Source organism: Pipistrellus hanaki (genome assembly GCF_964339955.1).
Source record: "Pipistrellus hanaki genome assembly, chromosome: 3".
Classification (NCBI taxonomy): Eukaryota; Metazoa; Chordata; class Mammalia; order Chiroptera; family Vespertilionidae; genus Pipistrellus; species Pipistrellus hanaki.
In genome coordinates this window covers 2,080,476-2,100,408 of record NC_140505.1, presented here as the reverse complement: position 1 = coordinate 2,100,408, position 19,933 = coordinate 2,080,476, and the positions used below count along the sequence as shown (strand labels likewise).

At 46.3% G+C, this 19,933-nt stretch overlaps 1 protein-coding gene across 1 annotated transcript in view; it reads left to right on the top strand.

Moving 5' to 3' along the window:
* Positions 1-17,007: 17,007 nt before the first annotated feature.
* The window catches only part of GPM6A (glycoprotein M6A), a 158,737-nt gene continuing 155,811 nt past the window's right edge, over positions 17,008-19,933 (top strand). The window contains exon 1 of the mRNA XM_084878366.1: positions 17,008-17,132. Coding sequence (XP_084734492.1) covers positions 17,129-17,132 — 4 coding nt within the window. The 5' untranslated portion in view covers positions 17,008-17,128. The remainder of the gene's footprint in view (positions 17,133-19,933) is intronic.

Below are 19,933 nucleotides of genomic sequence, written 5' to 3'. Positions count from 1 at the left end.
ACTCTTGCTTACATGGACAGCCACCTGAGTTTATTCCCTTAATTTTACCATGTTCCTCTTCAATGGTACATTTTCAGCTTATTAAATCCCAAACAGAGCTATATTTTAGTATAAGATAACAGGTAGCTTTTATCTGAGATAGATATGATTACCACCATATATCTAAAACTCGCCAATATCGGCATTCAGATTGTGTGAGGGGCATTGTAATCTAAAATGATAAAAGGGTAATATGCTAATTAGACTGGGAGACCTTCTGGACAAAGCCATTGTGGCAGGGCTGAGGCAGAGGTGGTTAGGGGCGATCAGGCCAGGAGGGGGGCGCAGTTGGAGGCGAGGAGGCTGGCAGGCAGAGTGGTTAGGGGCGATCAGGCAGGCAGTCAGGTGAGCAGTTAGGAGCCAGCAGTCCTGGATTGGAGAGGGTGCAGGCCGGGCTGAGGGGCACCCCCCCCCCCCCCTCTCCCTGCCTCATGCATGAATATTGTGCACCGGGTCACTAGTATATGTATAACTGTCTACGTATTTCAGTACAGTTTGGGAAAGCCACCCAAAAGCATTGAAGAAGTATATGTAGCAGACTGACACAGTACAGCAGACTGAGCCCGGGCAGAACAAAGCGGGTGAGCCTTCTGGTTCTGGAGAAGCTGCGTTGGACGGCTTTGCTGTGGAAACAACACAGCACACTGTTGCCACGAACGAGAGTCCCGCATGAAGCAATTTGCTGAAAATGTTTCAGAAGACACAGGCCCCCGAGGCAAAGCTTTTGGGTTCTAAGGATGATCGCCAACACTTACTTTGAACCCATAATCCTAATATTTTAGTGGCACCAGGTTGAAGGGCACTCGATAATTCCTTCCTGTTTTGAAAATGCTTATGACAATAAATAAGTAAAAACTTGGCGTTCCTCAAGTTGTGTTCAGTGCATAACCAAGTTCCCATTGGCTTTGTTTTTGAGGGCAGTTGTAAAATTAAACCTCAGAGGACCTCTTCTGTGTTATTTGTATTTCCAAACACGCCTACCTTGGGAAAAGAAAAAAGAAAAGCTCTAAATATATATCTTATGAAATATAAAACCAATATATGTTACATTGGATTTTTCTGGATGGCAACTTGACAAATTGATGGATTTTTATGGCCTAGAATTTTTTTCAAAGAGCACAGTAGGTTAAATTAACCATGGCTATTTTTTTTTTTTATATTTTATTTCCCACACTATCATATCCCTGTGCCACTGACCACAACATTATGCTATGTTTTGTTTTGTTTTTAAGGATGGAAGAGAAATAAGAAACCAATTGATCCAATATTTCTTCTGGAGAACAAAATATCGAATTTATTTTTTTTCTCTCTCAAAAGGAGTGCGTAGCTAAAATAAGCCAGTGAATAAGCAAGCCAATCAGTAAATGTCTAATATATACCACAAAAAAAGAAGTGGCTTTACTGAGTGAATGTTAAAAAGTGTAACTTTGCATTGGATACATTGACACTTAAGGAGATAATTATATTTAGCTTTTCAAAACTTTGCCTTGAACCAGACCTGCATTTTAGGTTGAAACTTACAGAGTGATCCTGAGACAAGATCCTTAGGGACGCCATGATTTCCACTGACTTTTCAAGGTGGTATTTGGGGAGCTCCTTTGGCCACGGGGGACACTGATCAAGGTGACAGCTATGTGGGCCTTAACTTTGATCGCTCTGATGGCTTCCAAACGTCCATCAGCTGCAGGTTCCCAGAGGGAACAGAGAGAGACGCAGGGGGTGGGAGGACTGAAATATATCCAAGGCTTAGCTTAAAATAGCGTCTGTTACCTAACCGCCATCAAGGCATCGGAGCAGGATATTAGCCTATTTATTCACACCGCTCTTTAAAAACCTTTACTGTCAAATTTACAGTGGCTCAGAGCTCAGAGGTTTTGGCGGGGAACAGGTGGAGTGTATTATAATGAAATATAATCAGAAGAAGCATTAATCTCTTCATGTTAAAAACTCCTGGTGATTTTTTGCTTGGCTAAAGTATGGAGTTTATTTATTTTTTCCTTTTTATTGGATACATTGGGATGACGCTGGTTAACAAAAACTATACAGGTTTCAGGTGCACAGTTCCACAGCCTGTGGTCCCTGAACCTACTGTGTGTTCAGCACCTCAAGTCAATCTCCTTCCATCACCACGTGTCCGCCTTACACCTTCCTCCCCACCGCTGCTGCACCCGGCATTCAACACGCTATTGTCCGTGTCCATGGGTTTTTCTCTTTTTCTGACCAATCCCTAACGTTCCTGGCATTCCTGAAAGAGTTTACCCATTGCATTAACGGGACAATTTTACTTTTTCTAGTGACTTTTTAAAATATATATATATATTATTGATTTTTTTACAGGAGGAAGAGAGAGGGATAGAAAGTTAGAAACATCGATGAGAGAGAATCATCGATCAGCTGCCTCTTTCACACCCCCTACTGGGGATGTGCCCGCAACCAAGTTACATGCCTTTGACCTGAATCCAACCTGGGACCTTTCAGTCCGCAGGCCGACGCTCTATCCACTGAGCCACACCGGTTTCAGCTTCTAGTGACTTTTAAGTGACACGTTGAGTTGCCACCAGATGACACAGTCACATCCTCGGTAAATGCCACGGTTGGTGTCTCTTCTGTTGGTTCTGAAGGGAACACAGCCCCATCAGGACATGCTGTGCCCCACGCCCCTCACCCGAGCTTGTCTGCTTGCTCACGAAGGTCCGCTCACACCCACCGTCAGCCCCACGGGGTGCTTGTCCAGCCCCGAGAGGGTGTCATGACTTCAGTAGCTGTCATCCCGCCTGGCTATCTGCAGCCAAACCACTGAGACCCACTCATCGGTCTCCCCTCTCCCCTCTTCCAGGTCACCTTTGTACACCTGTACAGAGCAGTGGGTCACCCCTGTGTCCCTCTAAGCTGCCTAGCGGTGGTTGGCCTCCATCGCTTGCCATGCGCTATGATCCCTGGCTGGAAACACAGGTGTGGCCCTGAGGGAAAGACTCTTTCTCTGATGGCAGCAGTGGGAGGGGCCTAAGGAGCCCCCAGAGCTTCTTTGACCTTTCCACCCCTTCACACTCAGTGCTGCTGGGGGCGGGGGCGGGTTAGACAGAGGGGCTGCAGTGTAGGAGGAAGCATGTGAAGACTACACCGTAGAAGCAAATTTTGCATCTTCTCGCCATCTGGGCAAAACCACCCAGGAATGAAGTTTCAGCGTCTGCAGGGTTAGGGCTTTACTTGTTGGATTCACTGAAGTTCCTAACCTTCATTTCCCTTTCTCAGGACTGGCTCCTTAAAAAAATAATCTTTATTGTGGAGATTATTCAGCTGTCCCTCTTTTCCCCCCCACTATCTCCCTCCCCCCAGTTCCTGCCCTCTCCTAGGCCTTCACCACCCTATTGTCTATGTCCATAGGTCCTGCATATATGCATATGAGATCTTCGTTTAATCTCTTCCACCCCCGCCTCCCCTTTAAAAATCGTCAGCCAGTAGATGTAGACATAGAGGAATACAGAGGTGGAGGTAGACATAGAGGTAGATAAAGAGGTAGACAAAGAGGTAAGCACAGAGATAGACATAGAGATAGACTTTATCTTTTACTGTGGAGTGTAAACAAATCCTCTCTCAGGGGAGGATGGGAAGGTCTTACCCTGAAATACAGTCATTTGACTCTAAGGGAAGCAAGAAGGTTGTCCTTACACTTTACTGCACATAACATTTGTTTACAAGCCCAGCCACGTCTACTTGTAGCCAACCTACCAAGAAGCTTGTTAAGAACTCAGCTGCCTAGCTCTTAGCTCTGTTCAGACGTCTAAAAATCAAAAAGCCCCTGCTAAATACACATGTGTGGAGTCCTACAGTAGGGTGGCCACCTCTGCTCGGTGCCCAGGACCATCCTAGTTTCAGTACTGAATGTGCCATGTCCGGTATTCTGAGAATTCCTTTGGTCCCAGGCAAACCAGGAAGGTTAGCCACCCAACCAATAGAATAGACTTTATCACCCAAATTTAGCCATAATTACTCAAACAATGCAGTGTTTGCAAAGCCCTAGCATTTCAGCTAAGCTTTTGAAAAACAAGAAAGAGATCTAAGTCCCCATTCCACTACAATGAATGGTATTTTTGTAAAGAACCAAGAGCAGTTTGCTTTGAGGACTGACAGTCCATTCCTGCGGTTACACTGCCCTCTGGTGGGTTTGGTTGCAACTACAGTCGTCGGAGAGCAGTCCAAGTGAATTGGATTTTTCTCTTCAGGTTTTTATTTATTTATTTATTTATTTTTATTTTATATATTTCCTTCTCTGTCAGGAATGAAATTTGAAAACAAATCAAATCTCTTTCATCTTCAGTCTATGGAGGCAGCTCTGTGGTTCTGCTGCAAATTGACTTTGTCACCCGTGGGCTGGGTAACCACAGAGCGGGGAAAACCGGGGTCACTGGTGCCATTGATACCCACGTTCCCTTAGTTATTAGTGGGGGGGGGGGGGGGGGTCTGCTTTACTGTGAAATCGATGACAAGGTGTTCATTTATAATCGAGTTGCTGAGTACTGGTCTTCACATATGTTGTCCCCTCGACCTTCATGTACATTCTCCCCATTGTCCACATGTGTTTCTCCTTTGCTTCCTCCAGATCTCTGATTAAATGTTAGCTAACTATAGAGTCCTTCCTGACTAGTCCTTCCTAACTAGTCCTTCCTGGCTAATCCTCCATGTATTATATTAATAGTAATTCTCTCCCTGACACTTTCATTGTCCTTAGCCTGCTCTAGTCCTCTTTAGTCAGGCTATCTACTCTTCTCTTCTCTTCTCTTCTCTTCTCTTCTCTTCTCTTCTCTTCTCTTCTCTTCTCTCCTCTCCTCTCCTCTCCTCTCCTCTCCTCTCCTCTCCTCTCCTCTCCTCCTCTCTCTCTCTCTCTCTCTCTCTCTCTCTCTCTCTCTCCCCCACCCCATTTGTATCAACAGTCTATCTATCCATCACTATTCCCACTAGAAAAAGGCAGGGGCTTTACCATGTTGTTTACTGTTATATCTATAGCATCTAGGATGTGATGCCTAGTAAGTACCAGTAGGTTCACAATATACCTTTATTGAATGAATGAATGAATGAATGAATGGTCACATTTTAATTAGCATAATACCAGCTCTCTGAAAGACAGCCAGGGGCCAAACGCACTGCATGAGTCCTCGTGAAGGAAGATTTTAGTGAAACAAAGCCACACTGCAGGTTGCCCTTCAACAAGCAATCCACCTGGTTACCTGATTTCACGAAGGGAAACAGGCAGCACGTGTCACTCCCAGGCCCGGCCTGCTGGTGTGAAGACAGGAGAGGGAGCCCTGGCAGGTGTGGCTCAGGTGGTTGGGGCACTGTCCCACGCACTGAAAGGTTGCAGGTCAATTCCAGGTCAGGGCACATGCCTGGGCTGCGAGTTCAGCCCCTGGTTGGGGTGAGTACCAGAGACAACGGATTGATGTTTCTCTCACATCAATGTATCTTTCCCTCCCTCTCTCTCATCAGTAAAGCATATCCTCAGGTGAGAGAGGGATAAAACACTGGGTTAGAGCAGCTCTCCAGAGCGGCCCCAGCTATCTGCAATCTCAGTTGGGCGAGGAGGCACCAGAGATCAGGGCTGGGAAAGCTGCACTGCGGTCAGGGTGGCTGGATGAATCACAGGCCAAGAAGGATGGAAGGGGAGAGGCAGGAATTTCAGGAAGTGCTCAGCAGGAGGCCAGGCTCCGAGTTGGCTCGCACAGATTGGAGAAGCGTCTCTACGTAAATGAGGCCAGTCAAGTCTCTTTGTTTTCCTCACCATGAAGTCCTGGGTAAGTGAGATAATCTGTAATTATGGATAATCCATAAGAGTCACATGGTAATTGCTTGGTAAGGGCTAGCTGTGTCGGTGGTGCACACAGACACGCACCGAGCACGACCGGGTAAGTCATGACATTGAACTTTCCACGGGAATTGGTCCTGTGGGCCCCTCGCTGCGCCTTCTCTGTGAAACCCCCTTCCAGCCGTTAGCCTGGTCCTTCCCTTTCCCTCCGGCACCTGAGCATCCCACCAACTTACGTTCAGCGGCTTACAGTTCATCAAAGACCGGCGTGGCCAAGATCAGTCATCCACAGCTTGGGGCCACTGCAAGAGTCTTAGTTTCTTCTTCCATTTATTAGTTAGAGGAGCAGAGATGCTTTGGAATATAGAGACTTCCTAATCTTATTATCACTGAACTTCTAGAGGTAGGAGGAGATTCATGTGTACGTCCTCCTCTTTTTCTCATTCTATTTATTAAGAAGGCAAACACTGTAATAAAATTAACTAGATTTTTTTCTACCTTGTACTTCATAGGACTCTTTACTGCCTCCTGTAGTCCTCATCACCAATGGTGTTGATTCATTTGTATCGTACCCAAGAGAGAAAACTGCTCTTCATTCCTCCAACATTTCTTTTCTTTTCTTTTCTTTTTTTTAAAATACATTTTATTGAGTTTTTACAGAGAGTAAGAGAGAGGAGTAGAAAGTTAGAAACATTGATCAGCTCCCTCCTGCACACCTCCTACTGGGGATGTGCCCGCAACCAAGGTACATGCCCTTGACTGGAATTGAACTTGGGACCTTTCAGTCCGCAAGCTGATGCTCTATCCACACAGCCAACCGCTTTTGGCTATTACTCCAACATTTCATGGCTTCTTTATTCTGTGCTAGTCACAGTAGCATGACATTTATCTAGAGCTAAGACTTGAGCCCAGAATAAAAAAATAAGTTTATAAATTCACTGTGTTATATAAAATAATAAACCCTAAAGCTGGTATTTTATTTTGAATCAGAAGAGGAAAGACCAGCACGCAGAGCATACTAATTCTGCATTGTCAGCCACTCTAACAGCTGTTTGAATTATCAAACTCCAGGTCACTGAAAGCGCTCAGAACTGGGGACAGCTGGGAGAATCAGAGATTTGAACACCAGAAGGTAGGGAAATTCCCAAGAACAGAACCTACTAAAGAGAGACCCTCAATCTTTTACTAAATCAAACAGTGCCTCTTGGAGATACTTTAAGCAATACTTGTTAAAACTTATTTTGATGGGCCAATTGTCTATTACCTGGACTATTAGCTTAAACAGACCATTTCCATTTCCAAACCAGGTATGTAAATGAGGAAGTAGAGCTATTTTTAAATGTATTGGAGTGCTGCTGGCTAATAAGATTACATAAGTTTCAAGTGTACCTTTCTATGACACATCACTGTATGTTGTATACTTAATCACCACCCACCATCTAGTCTCCTTCCATCGCCATATGCTCCACATACTATGTTTTAGTTACTCACATACCAATGTGTACTTGTGACTACACTTCCTGTGTACGTTTACCTCAGTCAGTTGAAAAGTTCCTTAAGAGCAATGATGAGGCCCTTCCATTTTTTGTCCCATTACCAGGTCTCTAAACGAAACTTTGTTTATAAAATAGGGATTATGTAGCTGCTGCTGCTATTTTTCCTTTTAAGTCAACTTGCACCATAATTTTAGTTAATGATTCTTTTCTCTTTATCTATTGACATTAAATCAATATTAGTGCTTTTTCAGAGCCTACACCCGTAGTCGGCAAACTGCGGCTTGCGAGCCACATGCAGCTCTTTGGCTTCTTAAGTGTGGCTCTTTCACAAAATACCACGGCCTGGGCGAGTCTATTTTGAAGAAGTGGCGTTAGAAGAAGTTTAAGTTCAAAAAATTTGGCTCTCAAAAGAAATTTCAATCGTTGTGCTGTTGATATTTGGCTCTGTTGACTAATGAGTTTGCCGACCACTGGCCTACACCATTACCAGGCATACCTATTTTTCCTTTGAAATATGTTCACCTCATTTGGATTCATTATGTCCTGACTCTGTCCTGGCCAAGTTGTCCCCACACACATGCAGTCCTACCTGGAGCTTATCCAACGACACGCAAACAGCTCGTAGAGAGACGCACGATGCCTGCTGTCAGTGCTGGACAGAGAGGACGAGCAAGTTTCTTTGTCAGCACTCTTTGGCTAAGTAAGATTTAGTTATACAATCTTGGACTTTCAGCTGAAAACACAACTAAGAAGATCATCTCAACTGAGAGTGCTTGAGAAAAATGATAAAAAGTTGTGCTTTAACCTTTTCCCAAAAAAGTTTATTCTGACATAATTTCAGACTTTGCAAGAATATTAAAAAGTGGCCAGAATACTAAAAAGAAATTCCATATTCCTTTTACTCAGATTCCCCGAATGTTAACATCTGCACCTTTGTTTGGCTTCATCGCTCTTTTTTCGTCATATATATCACACACAGTGTAATTTTCTCTGTAGCTCTATTTCTCTTTATTTTGTGAAAACAAGAGGCAGACACCTCTGTGCTCTGAAATGTCTCAGGGAGTGTTTCCAAAATGCAAAGACCTTCTCTCACTAGCCAAAGTAGAGTGTTCACAATAAAAGCACTAGCACTGAGATGAGCTGCAGGCATGATTTGCAGTTTTCCAGTTGTCCCACTAGCATCCTTTCCAGCAAGGGGAAGTCCCGGCCACGGCCTGCTCCTGGTGCTTAGCCCTTCGTCTGCCCTCGGCTGGAGCAGCTCGGTGTTCCGTCTCCCTCGCCTCGGCTGTGGCGAAGCAGGTACCAGTAGCTGGTTGTGTTGGAGAATGCCCTGACACTTGCTTTCCTGGGAGAGGAGATTCCTGGTGTGCATTTTGCCAGGAACATCGCAGACACAGGCGTGTGCCCTGAGCCCCAGGCATCGGTTGGTCCTGTTTCTGATAGTAGTTACTTTGACCCTGCATTAGGGTGGTGTCTGGTGGTTCCCTGCATGAAGTTATAGTCCTCTGTTGCAATGAATAAGTGTGTTACGGAAGCCACCAGTGTCAGCATCTGCTGATAGCACTAATGATGACTGCCATGGCTGACAAATGGTGATAATCCACGTTATTAATAGGGCTGCTCCGACCAGAAATGAAATACATTCTATAATTGTGTTTATCTTTTTTTATAGTTTAATTATTTCCTTAATGGGCTTTTATGTTCTTATCTTCCCCCATACCCCCATGATTAGATTTATCTAAGAGATCCATGAAAATTTCCTAGGTCATTTGGTAAAAATCTACTGATTTTATCGTTCATTTCCTTCTTATAATAAGTAATTGCATTAGCCATATCATTTGAAGCATTTAAAAAGTAATGTCACTGATTATTTAAAGAGTGCAACTGTGTGTGTGTGTGTGTGTGTGTGTGTGTGTGTGTGTGTGTGTTTAAAGGGATGTCCTTATGACTGTGTATGACCCTAACTCCAGGTCAGGAGTGAACCCCGGGTCAGTCTTTTGACAACACCCTGATGTTAGCACAGAGCAAGGAGCTATGGAAAGAGTTTCATCAGAAAGGACATTCATTTCCATTTCTCCCTTTTCTTAACTATATGGCACCATGTGGTTAAGATTATATGATATAGCCAGGAATTCTATACAATTTCTCTATTATGATTCTTTTTATAAAAATCTTTATTGTTGAAAGTATTACAGAGATCCTCCTTTTCCTTCATTAACCTCTCCCAGCCTTCTCCCATCCTCCACCCTCCCCAGACCCTCTCCACCCTATTGTCTGTGTCCATGGGTTATGCGTGTATGCATATGTGTTCATTGTTTGAGCTTGTCTTCCCAATCACTCTCCCCTGCCTTCCCTCTGGGGTCCAACAGTCTGTTCATGCTTTATGATTCTTAAAGAAAATGCCATTTTAGTAACAACACTGGGCAAAACAAGTTTTTAAAATTATGTATTGTTGAATACTCTGTGCCATGGCATTTAAAAAATTACCTGCCTAAATACACATACTCTGCTTGTGTTACAAGGATTTTTCTCTCTCTGCATACATGATGGAGATAGGAAGGGTGGGGTCTCATGTTTACCACTCCACAGATGTCACCCTCAATCAGGCACACCTTATCTCTGGGTAGTAACAAGCCACAGCTGCTCAATTTTTGTGACCCAAGTAAGAGTAATGGAGAAGGGCTTCATCTTTTAAGAATGAAATAAATTGGTGACCGCACAGAGAAAATGCAAACATTGTTTTGTAACAAAGTGGGAGATAAAATCGGGGAGCTCTGGGGTGGCAGTCACCACTGGGGTGCTGATATTCAGGTATAACTTCCGTTTTGTGACCAGTACCACCATCACATTTGCCCCCGTGAAAGCCTGGTTGACTTCCAACCTGGACTCCTGGACGTGTAATGTGTTTCCACCAACGTGTCCTTAACATTTCTCACTGGGACAATGCTTTACATTGTTGGTACCTTAATATATTTACTCCACGGTGTATGATCATTCAGACGGAACTTGTTTTTGTTGTTTTTCTTCTTGCTTTGCCCGGGTGAAGGTTGAGGAAGAAAGTTAATTGAAAGGATGTTAGCATTTATTTTTCTCCAAAAGGAGACTGGGTGACATTGCAAGGAAGTAATAAATTCTGTAGCCAAAAAGACAAAGGTCACATGATTCCGTGAGGGTAGAAATCATGTATACTGATCTGTCTTCCTTTGTAACTTCATACTAACCTCATAGTTACCCCTGCCCATCGCCCACACCCCTCACCCACATCTGCTCCACCCCCACCCCCTTTCTCAGCCCCTAACCAGGCTCACCCTGCTTTCTTACAGCTTATGGGCCTAGTTTTATGTCCAGGGATGGGTGTCTGCAGGATGCGATTTTCACAGATTAGGTATATCTGTAGAGGGTTTTAATCCCGGAAAGTATATGACCCAATTTGCAGTTTTAGGATCATAAATGTGGTGGCAGAACGGAGGATAAAAAGTGGGAGGAGCAGGGACACCCTCAAAAAATTGATGTATGTGGTAAATCAGATGGTTCCCAACAACCCACTTTTCCTCTTCATTGAATTTATTGGGTGACTTTGGTTCATAAAATTATATGGGTTTCAGGTGTACAATTCTACAACAGTTAATCTGTGTACTGTATTGTGTGTTCATTACCCCAAGTCAAGTCTCCATCTATCACCTTATCACCCTTATACCCTCCTCCACCTCCCCCTTCTCCTTCCCTCTGGCAATCACCATACTCTTATCTGTGTCCCTAAGTCTTTCTCCCCCTCCCCCCACCCCCCACTTTTTTTTCTTCTGCTTCGAAACACTGTTATCACCTTTAGGCTTTCACGTCCTACTCTGGTCCATATGTGCCCCTTCAGAATAGAAACCTCTAGACCTCTGGTGCTCTCAGAACAACTCATTTCTTCCTTAATTCAGCTTTCACCTCTGTATCCTCAGCGCTCTGCAGAGAAGGCCACTGACTGGCCTCACACAGGCCTGAGCGTCGCTTCAGAATCAGGGCCTTCCCCTGCTCGGATGGCTCCTCCGCACCTGCCTCCACACACAGAGGGCGGCTGTATGACTCTGGATGACTAGTAATGCCTGCAAAATTCAGGCTCGCTGGGAGGACTGCAGGTGGCATGTTTATGCAAAGAACCCAGCACACAGAAAGCATTGCAATTAAATTATGATTATTCTTCATAATGGATCTGTTGGTTCCTTCCTCACAGCACTTGAGTGTTCTCATGTGAGTGCAACTTCTTCCTCCCCCCTTATTTCCCAAACTAAATATATGAAATGGAATAAAAATAACTTTAAACCACATGTACGTCTGTCAGCACAAAAGACAACATCATGACTCAGATGTCGCAGTACAAACACTAGACCAGACGTCCGGAGAGAAGCAGAGGGACAGAGACACTGGCTGGTGCTCATCTTCATGAGCGAGACCTGTGAGGTGTGGCTGAGGTGATGGGGCTCCAACCGAGCCTTGAAGGCTGGCTCCTCAGCCACACAGGCAGCCATCCTCCTCCTCGTCTAGTTCTCAGAGGGACGTTAGCGTCGGAGCAGATAAGGGGTGTCTGGTTCTTCTACATTAAACGTAGATTGCATTTGAATTGCATTTTAACAATTGTGTTTCTGATGTCCTGAAATAATTTATTTATACTACAAGAGCTCTTTCGATTTATGAAAATCATCAACTATTTTTTCCCCCTGGGAATATCAAATCATCCTTATCCTTACAATAGCTAAAGTAAAGTGAACAGCATTTAAAACTGATTTAACGGTGGGAAAAATGACATCTCATTTGCCTCGGGTAACTGGACCACATTTCACAGTAGATAGAAAGTGAAGTTTCTTCACTTTCCCAGTGTCCTTAGGGGCATACAGAACGGCATATTGTTGAGTGAGCTTATTTTGTATGCAAAATCTACAGCGCATCTCAGTCTCATACAAATCATCCTAAAGTAATCTCACAGATATAGATGAGTTTCTAAGTTTATGTTTAATTTTGGTGGGGACCTCAATGCTACTTGATATTTCTTTTGTATATAGCTAGAGGCCTGGTGCATGAAATTCGTGCATTGGGAGGGTCCCTCAGCCCAGCCTGCACCCTCTCTAACCTGGGACCCATTGAGGGATGTCCGACCACCCATTTAGGCCCGTTCCCAGTGGATCGTGCCTAAACGGGTGGTGGGACATCCCTCTCACAATCCAGGACTGCTGGCTCCCAACTACCCTCCCTGCAGGCCTGGTCCCCCTCCAACTGCCCTCCCTCGCTGGCCTGGTCTACCCCAAGTGCCCTCCTTTGCTGGCCTGGTCACCCCTAACTTCCCACAACTGCTCTCCCCTGCAGGAAATCTTGTGGTGGCTATCTTGTGTCCACATTGGGGCAGCCATCATTGACCACATAGGGGCGGCCATCTTGTATCTTGGTGTGATGGTCAATTTGCATATTAGTATTTTATTTGATAGGATGGTCAGCTCCCTATCTTAACATCATAGCACCTTTACAAACTTCATCTCTCCCTTTAAGTGGAATATAGCCTGAATTTACTCATTCCAAGCTCATTTCCTTCCTAGTGCCAAAGAGTATTAAGATGATCAAGCACTAGATGGTCTACCTCATTGTTGCTTTAATTTGGCATCATAAATTCCATAGTCAAATGAAATCTTGAATGAACTCTCTCTCTTTTCCAACCTTCTTCCCTACCTCAGAGGACAGGGATTTTTCCTCTTCTCCCTCGCTGGTTCCTCCTCCTGTGTTCCAGATCATATCTCTTCCTTCTCCAGTATTCTGGGACATAAAGCTCTAAGATCATTATCTCCCTATTCACTGATCTATCAAACATGGTTTCACTTCTTTTATAGTTCACAAAATAAACTTCCCTTGACCCTAACACCTTCTAGCTACCTCCCTACTCTCCCTGATGAATGCCAAATAGATTGTCTGCATTGTTTTCCTACCACCGCCCACTTCCTCATTGCTGCTTCCTTTGAATTTCTCTGCTCCTCACCGTTGACAATACTCTTTGCTGATTATTGGAGGAGGTCATGCAGAGGACATAACTGCCAGTTGACCTGTGAACTGGACCTGGACAATCAGAGGCCCCTCATCCCCTCCCCTATCCTGGGCTCTACCCACTGTGCTAGGAGCCACTTCAAGGACACAACCTCGAGAGAGCAATGCGTTGTCATGTATGGTGGGTAGGTGTGGGAGTCTACTTGTATTGCAGTGCCCAAGACAAACTTCACAGGTAAATGTCCTTGTTTATTGTAACTTCCACTTCCCTGGAGTGGCTGCCTCTTTATTAGGCCTTCCCCTGCCCTCGATAGGTCCAGTGGCTAGTTTCAGGCTCACCCAAAGAGCTCCCAGCTCCCTAGGTTTCAAAGCAACACTTGTAGTTCACCGGTGATCTCATAACTGCTAAATCCAAAGGCAGCTTTTCAGCCCTCACCATCTTGGCTCTGTCTGTGGTACCTAATCCAGCTGACCGAATCCATGCCTCCTCCTTGAAATTGTTCTTTTAGGACTTTCTCCGGGATCTTTCTTAGCCTGAGAACATTCTCTTGTGCTCCTATTTATAGACCCCCTTTACCCACAGTTATTAAATGCCTTTGTCACCCATTTTCCAACTGTTGGTTTTCTTTTCACACCACGTTCTCCCTCAGTGGGTCAAACCATTGGTGATGTTGGAATGACATTGGACTAAGACAGAGAATGCTCAACCAATGACCTACGGTCACTCTGGGCCTAGATAAAACCTTTTTAGTTTGCAATAGAATCTGTAATGAAACTTTCCCACTGATCTCAGAATTTAGTGAAAGCCTCAATTTTTGAGTTCCAAGGCTGGTAAGAACTTCCATGTTTTAAAAAAGGAATTGCTGGTCATATCCCCACAGGACTTGGGCAGAGTGGGTCCTGAGGTGAGGCAGGCAATGAGAGAGGGGATGTTTTGAAGGCAGAATCTGAGGATTTGATGGATAAATAAGTGACAAGATGAGAAAGCAGAAATACAAGAGCAATGGCATTAAGAATAAAATACATTAATTGAGGCTATGGATTAATTGCCATGTTTATGAAATCCCATGTAAAATGATATAATTTGTTAAATGTCAGGTAAGACAATGGCTTCTCTATCCAGCAGATCCAAGATATTGATGGCCATTTATATGGTCACTGTGAGATAGATTACTTAAACATCAGAATTGTGATATATTTCCTTATAACCAGCCAAAAGAGAGATGGCATCATGATTTTGATTATTAGATGGCAGTATATCATCAGTTATATCTTTAGTGTTTTCCAAAATTCTTACAAGTCACTGGGGATGTCTTAAATATTTATGATTATAGCTAATGCTGACAATACCACCTCTTCCCCAAATACTTGAGAACACACAGATCCGAGGAAGGAGCGTGGTGAGCGGATAAGGTCATGCACTCTGGAGAGCTCTGCCTGGGCAGAGTCCCACCTTCCTGTTTATCACCCAACGTTCCCCAAACTTGTCTCATGATGAGAATCACCTGGTGGAGTTGTTAAAATACAGATTCCTGAATCCCAACTAAGAAGTGCTAAACTAGAATTTTGGGGAACATATAGGTAAAATTGTATATTTGACTAGCTTAGAGCACTAGAATTTTTGGGAACATATAGGTAAAATTGTATACTTAACTAGCTTAGAGCACTAGTTAAGTATACAATTTTACCTGTATGTTCCCAAAAATTGTAGTTTAGCACTTCTTAGTTGGGATTCAGGAATCTGTATTTTGACAACTCCACCAGGTGATGCTCATCATGAGAGAAGTTTTGGAAACACTGACCTATGCGATTCGGGCGAGGGCATTAGTTCCTAGTGGCTCAGTGTCCACAGATATAAAGTGGGAAGGACAGTTCTCCCTATAAATTTGTTGTGAGGATTATACGAGTTAACATACAGCTTTTAGAACAATCCCTGACAGGAAGTTGCACTGACTTTATGTTATTAGCATTACTTCATGTAACTTGTAGAATTAGTACAACATCTTGGACAGACCCTCAGGAAGTCAGTGGGGAGCTGTCTGCGGTGACCTGAAAGCCATGGTCGTATATTGGTCTCCAAACATGCGTCCTCTGTCTCTGGGAACCCTTGTGTCCGTTGTGGTGCTTGCTGCAGCCTCGGTTCATGCTCATCCACTTCCAGAGCGATGATGCAGGTCTGAATGGCGCCCCCCCCCTCCCACTGACTCCCACAGAATGACTTCCTGTTCCCACTCAGTTGAGGTGCAGTTACAAGGTCCCTTCTAGGAGCTCCCTTTTCCCTTATGGGAGAAAGAGACACATAAATTCGTTGGTGTCCCTCTAATAATATGCTCTCCATGTAGTCATCTCTTTCTGCCCAATATAGTCCTTTTATTTTTTAATCCTCGCCCAAGGATATTTTTCCAGTGATTTTTAGAGAGAGTGGAAGAGAGAGGGGAAAGACAGAGAGAAACATTGATGTGAGAGAAACACATCGATTGGCTGTCTTCTGCACACGCCCTGACAAGAACCCAGGCCAGGGAGGAGCCTGCAACTGAGGTACGTGCCCTTGACCAGAATTGAACCTGGGACCCTTCTGTCCACAGGATGACGCTCTATCCACTGAGCCAAACCAGCCAGGGCTGCCCAACATGTTCTTAATTATCTTCACATCATGTCTTCTCCATTACATGGCCATGTTCCTCTAGGTTAGCAATCAGGCCCACTTACTGCCACCTCTTGCTGGGTGTGCAGAAGCAGCGGGAGGTACTTTGGGACTGACTCACTGAAATAAGTTCTCCAGCGTGGATCTGGAAAGAGCGAGGCCAGCGACCGCAGAATCATATGATTGCTTTTAGCTCGGAGGGACCTTCGAGATTATTTTTTCCAGGTTCTTCACTTTACAGATCAGGAAACAGTCCCAGCGGATCACAAGCCATTGCTCCCACTGAGGAGCCCAGTGTTCCACCGGCCACTAGTGACTCCTGCCTTGAGTCACCTGTTCTGAAAATGGCGGCTGCATCTTATGGCGCGCACGTGTGTGTGTGTGTATGTGTGTGTGTGTGTGTGTGTGTGTGTGTGTGTGTGTATGTCTTCCAGGACTTCCCAGGCTGACCAGGCTACAGGGAAATAGATTTCACATAGGAGAACAGAGAGAGGCATCCTGTAAATTAACAGGAGAATTTCATCTTCCTCTTCTCTTTATTAATATTCTTGTCATCATTATTAAGGGAAAACGGTAAACTTAAGATTTCAGGGAATGTAAAATCTACACAGCAGATCAGTCTATCCTGGAATATCTTCCTCTGGTCTCTGGGTAAAGATTGTTTTCTAGCCACCAGGTCCTTCTTAGCTGAGACTGTGAGCTTGTGTGTGTGTGTGTGTGTGTGTGTGTGTGTGTGTGTGAGAATGTGTGTGTGTGTGTGTGTGTGTGAAAGTTGTGTGTGTGTGCATGTGTGTGCAAGTGTGTGTGAGAGTTGTGTGTGTGTATGCTTTTTGTGAGAATGTGTGTGTGTGAGTGTGTGTGTGTGAGTGTGTGTGAGTGTGTGGAAGTGTTTGTAATGTCTTGAGGTGGAGGCCTCTGCAGTGCTCCCCTGGGAGTGAGGGGGCGGTGGGGCTGTGGAGGAGGAAAGGGGAGGAGGGAACCACAGAGGGGCAGGTGGGGAGGGAGGGAGGGAGGGTGCAGAGCCGGAGGCTGCGGGGAGGGGCCAGGCTGGCCCTCGCTGTGCCCTGAGCGGAGAGAGCCAGAGAAGTTGCCTGCCTTGGGGGCTGGCGCTCCAGGAAGGACAAGACTGGACCGGCCATGGGTGAGTGCGGGGAGCAGGGCGGCTGGGGGGCAGAGCGGCTGGGGGCGCAGGGCGGCTGGGGGCAGAGCGGCTGGGGGGGCAGAGCGGCTGGGGGCAGAGCTGCGGGCTGGAGGAGGCGGCGCCCTCCGCTCTGTCTGTGGCCGGACAGTCCCGGAGCGGGAAGCACAGCCCCGGTCCGTGCTCAGGGCGGAGGCGGGAGTGGCCTGGGACGATCAGTGCGGACCGCTCAGAGCAGGCGGGACAGAGCGGGAACCGTGCTCTCAGGCTGGGCAGGAGGCTCCCTGTGCTCCGGGCTGGAGCTGCGCCCAGGCCATCCGGACCTGATCGCTCAGTCCTGCAGGCGCTGCTGGAGCTTCTGGGGACCCAGCCCGGGACTTGGTGCTGGGAGCCCGGGGTGTGTGTTTGGGGTGAGGAGGGGGGACGGGGTGAGAGTCCCAGGGGCGGAGAGGGGTCCTCGGGACCTGCGGGTGCGGTGGGACCCCAGGGGCTCCCGTTCCCCGCGCCCCTCCCGCCCCCCTGCCTCTGTTCAGAGGGTCCCCCTCCCAGGAAAGAGGCCGGGCCCAGGCGGTGCGCGTGGGAGCCCCTGGTCCAGGCTGGGCCGGAGGGTGCCGACCGCTGGTCCCCGCGGGGACGGCCAGGCCCACGTGGGAGGAGGAGGCGCCGGCGGCGGTTAGGGGGCCCCCACTCTCTCAGCCCCAGCCTGACCGGAGGCTCAGAGACCATGTCCAGAGCCTTTGGAGAAAACTGTGTTGCCAATGGCCTCCAGAATGGCCTGTCTCTAAAACTTTCTGAAACAGAGTGTTTTCAAGTTAAAGATGTGTGACAGCACACTGTCCCCAGTGGAGGGGAACGAACTTCAGGCCTGCCTGCCTTTCTTCCCTCCCTCCTTCCCTCTTTCCTTCCTTCTTTCCTCCCTCCTTCCCTCCTTTCCCCCTCCCCCCTCTCCTCCTTCCTTCCTTCCTTCCTCCCTCCCCTCCCCTTCCCTCTTTCCTTCCCTTACCTTTTCTTTCCTTCCTCCCTCCCTCTCTCCTTCTTTCCTTCCTTCCTTCCTTCCTTCCTTCCTTCCTTCCTTCCTTCCTTCCTTCTTCCCTACTTTCTTCCTTTTCCTCCCTCCCTCCCTTTCTCCCTTCCTTCTTTCCTTCTTTCCTTCCTTCCTTCCTTCCTTCCTTCCTTTCTTCCTTCCTTCCTTCTTTCCTTCCTTCCTTCCTTCCTTCCTTCCTTCCTTCCTTCCTTCCTTCCTTCCTTCCTTCTTCCCTACTTTCTTCCTTTTCCTCCCTCCCTCCCTTTCTCCCTTCCTTCTTTCCTTCTTTCCTTTCTTCCTTCCTTCCTTCCTTCCTTCCTTCCTTCCTTCCTTCCTTCCTTCCTTCCTTCCTTCCTTCCTTCCTTCCCTTGTATATGGCCTTATAAGCTCCAGGTAGTATAACACTCTCAATGGAAATCCAAAGTGCTAGATGGAGTGTAATCTATTTATTTACTCTATTCAGTGCATTAAGATGATATTTGGGTCCAGCATAAACTGTTTGGAAAGAATGGCACTTTTCTTGCCTTGTAACCTCAGGCTTGTGTGAGTTCTGCCCAGAGGGAAGGCACTCCTGATTTGGGAGTTCATTCCTCCTCTAGCTTGCATCTCCACACTGTGATAAAACCGTTGGTCTGCGTTTTACTTCCATGCCCTGGGATAAGTTTCCCATGGCCCCACGTTCCCGGAAGGCAGGCGTTACTGTGGGGAGGAGCTGGAGTGAACCGCTGAGCTCTTGTGAGATTCTGGGCTTGGTTTTGAATGTTGAGTTCTCTTTCCTATCTGCAATCTGACCGCTGCCTCCATAACATGGGCTCCTCCTCCACCAGGAGGGCGGCCATGCTGTCCCTTATAGCTAAGCCACTCAGAAATCCTGCTGGTGTCAGCTGGTTGGGAGGTGAGAGCGGGTCAGGGAAGCAGATGAGAACCCAGAGGTGAGGGAACCGGGAAAGGGCAAGAATGCACCCCAGAGGGCGAGCCAGAAACTGGGACTCACAGTGGCCCAGGCGCACAGCCGGGTGCAGGAAGAGCCAACAGGCAGATGGGCCGATGGCAGAGGAAGGAAAGAAATACGTGCAGGAATGAAAAAGAAAACAGTGGGTCACCTAAAATCATCATTGTCCTCCTTTTTAAAAATACTTGTGAGAGTCACAGAACCTCATCACTTGGAGCTTCTTGCCTTTGGCGGTGGTAGCAGATGAGGACAAATTGCTGCGATGAGGGGAGGAATCAGGGAAGGCAAATGGCCAGCCGTGCCTGCAGGTTGGCTCCGTCTTTTCCCATGTCCTGGCAACTGGAACTCATCCTTTAAAGACAGGAAGGCGGTGCTCAGGGTGAATACAGCATCAGTTCCTGTCTGGTTCAGAAAGAGAAATCCACACGCTAGCGCTGTGGAAGAGTGAGAGAAATTGATTCTTCAGGTATGCTGAATAATTGATACTCTCATATCCATAATGCACAAGGCTAATTCTCCACAGAAAAGTTATTTGCAAAGTAAGCACGTTGAGATGTTGGCACCCCGTGCTTTCTCCATTTTCTTTTTGTTTATTTCCTCCGCTTACCTAAGGATGCAACTGGGTTCCGTCCACTCCAAAACTGTGCTCTCCAGAGAGGGTTTGCTGCAATATTCCATACTCAGCACGCAGCACTGGTTCTTTGCTAGGAGTGTTTACATTTAGTTGCAAGATTCAGACGCCGGCTCTCTGATTGTGGAATCTCAGGCCCTAGTGCGACAGGTCACTTGGTGATCTTTGTTTTATTTAAAAAATAATGATGCCTGGCC